This window comes from Apaloderma vittatum, unplaced genomic scaffold (assembly GCF_000703405.1).
Source record: "Apaloderma vittatum isolate BGI_N311 unplaced genomic scaffold, ASM70340v1 scaffold26624, whole genome shotgun sequence".
Classification (NCBI taxonomy): Eukaryota; Metazoa; Chordata; class Aves; order Trogoniformes; family Trogonidae; genus Apaloderma; species Apaloderma vittatum.
In genome coordinates this window covers 1-2,698 of record NW_009714762.1, presented here as the reverse complement: position 1 = coordinate 2,698, position 2,698 = coordinate 1, and the positions used below count along the sequence as shown (strand labels likewise).

General features: G+C 60.6%; 1 protein-coding gene across 1 annotated transcript; it reads right to left on the bottom strand.

Moving 5' to 3' along the window:
• Positions 1-6: 6 nt before the first annotated feature.
• Positions 7-1,623, bottom strand: LOC104273533 (regulator of G-protein signaling 19-like; the record flags this gene model as incomplete). The annotated part of the gene is made up of 4 exons (XM_009868892.1): positions 1,585-1,623; positions 1,396-1,487; positions 403-637; positions 7-86 (listed from the first exon to the last, which is right to left on the bottom strand). Coding segments are annotated over exons 1-4 (446 nt in total), but the record flags the coding sequence as incomplete, so codon positions are not given.
• Between the last annotated feature and the right edge of the window lie 1,075 nt (positions 1,624-2,698).

Genomic DNA, 2,698 nt, shown 5'->3' with positions numbered 1-2,698 from the left:
TGGAGCTGCGCGTCGTCGAAGGTGTGCGAGGACGGCTCCTGCATCTTCCGGTTGATGACCTCCCGCACCCGCGAGTCCAGGCTCACCTGGGTGGCACGGAGAGAAACGGGGAGGGCTGGTGAGGTTGAGAGACCACCAGCGACAAGCCCCCAGCCCCAGCACCCGCCCCCGAGCAAGTTCTCTTGGGGAAATTGTGTGTCAACACGGCACAGAGACCATGGTGGGCTCCACCCTGGAGCCTGTTTGCACCAGAGCCAGGGGGTTTAACCACAAAGCAAACTTGTTACCCTGCCTAACTCGTCCCCAAATTGCAGCAGCTGGGACAGAGGCCCCTCCTTAAGAAACATCCCCCAGCCCGCTTTGAGCCTGAGCTTTGACCCTTCCAGCGTCTCTGCCCCATACCTCCTTGGGCGAGAGGATGGAGATGTAGTCCTCGTAGATCGTCCTGGCCTTCTCGTCGATGGTGTGCTTGTTGCACTCGGTTTTGAGCTCCTCGCACGCCAGCCAGAAGAGCATGTTCTCCTCGCTGTACTCAGTCCGCAAGAACTCTCGGAAGACGTTGCGACCCGCCGGGCTCTTCATCAGATTGTCGAAGGACTGTGCCCAGCCCCGCACCTCCTCCGGCGTGGGCTTGGTGCTGTCGGGTCCCCGCGGGGCAGGCAAAGGGGTGAGGGTCAGTCCGGGAGGGCTGCGGGCTCCCCGCTTTGTCCCTCCCCACACAACTCATCCCTGGGCCCCCGGCCCAAACACATCACCCAAAGCTGCTCCTGCTCGGGCTTAGATTATCACAGAGGCTTTTCGAGGTCACTCGCGGGGTCCATCCCAGCTCTGCTCAGCCAGGCTGGAGCGTGGGGACTTGGTTTCAGCTGAATTTCCCAAGCTGAGATGTATTTTGGTGCACAACCCCCCCCAAAAAGGAGCAAAAGCCCTTCCTCTGCAGAGCAGCAGCAGCTCTGAGCTGGCGGGGAGAAGACCGACACTGGTCCATCACCCCTCACAGCTGGGGGCAGGAGGCTGCTCCCCAGTAAATACTCATTACCTGCTAAAGCAGCTAATTAGCCATCATTATCAGTAGCCAATTAGCAGGTCTGGCCCTGCTGTGCAGGTGCTGCTGTGGGCCACATCCCTCGGGGGGCAGGTCCTTGGGGGAACCCCAGAGCAGGGTGGCTGCAGGGTGAGGTCTTTGTGTGCCTCAGTTCCCCTTCGCAAGGGGCCCAGAAATTGTGGAGAGCTGCAGCCTGTGGCTCCAGCTGTTTACTGGTGGGAACTGGGGACCCCTGAGTCCTGGCACCCCAATCCCTTTCCCAGTGTGCACCAGTGGCCTGGGTGCGGGGCTGGGTGCCAGGGAGGGTGGCAGTGGGTGCCGTGCCGGTCCCCATCCCGCCCTGCACTCACCACGCTTCACAGTTTGGGATGGTCTCCAGTTTGGTCTCCCGGGACGCCCTCCATGCTCGCTGCCGGTCCTCGTTCCTAACAGGGACACGGAAAGGTAGTCAGGGGGCGTTGGGGGACCCACCCAGACCCCTGGCCTTGTTCACCAAATCTCCTCCAGCAGCACCCCACCACCCAGATCTTTCCCAGTACCCAGTAGCACCCCGGCTCCTTGTGCAATTTTGCCGTCATCGTGCGAGGGTGTTTCCTGCACTGGGGACCCATCATGGCCCCGCTCCATCGCCCAGGACGTGTGCCAGGGCTGAGCGGAGCGGCCGCGGCACCCAGCAGAGGTCAGTTAGTGAACCGCCATGAATAAACACCAATAAATAAATAAATGGGGGAGGCCGTGGCCATTGGGGCTCAGCACCGTGTTATCACCCTCTCCAGCCCTGACTGATCTGGGAAGCCAGTAACCAGGGAAGATGGATAATTATAGAATCATAGAAAAAATTGCGAAAGGCACCCCTGGGACACCCCAGCACCGGTCCAGCACAGGAGCTGAGCACAGGATAAAGGTGCTGGCACCCCGTGTTCCCCTGTCCCTCACCCTTCAGGGTGCCAGTGGTGCAAGGGGAGAGCAGGCTCCAGCCAACTTCCCTCTGGCCCTCGAATTTCGGTGCCGACCACAGCGTTTCCTGCTTGCGACACCGTCCCCCGCCACTCGCACAAGATTAAACATCCCAACTTCTGCCCCGGCGACAGCGAAGCTGCCGGCACCTCCTGGGGCTCGCTGCCCCCACCAACCTGAGCCCAAAAATGCTTGGCATCAGTCACTGCTTGCTCCAGGAGTGGGGTACAGGAGGGATTTCTGTCCTGCCTCTGCTCACGAGCTCTTGCAGAGATGGAGGAGGGACACGGGGTCACCCTGCCCACAGCCAAATGCCACTGAGCCCAGGCACGGAGATGTTTGGGGCTGGCTGCAAGGGGACCTGCTCGCCGACCTCGCTGCCTTGCAAATGCGAGGAAATGAGAGGGGATCAGGCAAGATGGGGCCCCACAGGCAGAGCTGGGATTTGCACAGGGCTGGGGACACCCCGTGGGTTTGCAAAGGGCTCAGGTCCAGGGTTTGTTGCTCCTCCAAGCTCAGCACTGCAGGTGGGGCTGTAAAGCCCAAAGCTGGTGCAAAGCTCGAAGCCATCAGCAAATCTCAGAGACGGCAGATGCTGAGGATGAAGAAGAGCAGACTGGGCTGCCCAAAATCTGGGCTAAACAGAGAATAAGGAGCCGGGCATCCTTGGAGAGGGAGACACAGCCCTAAGGCAAG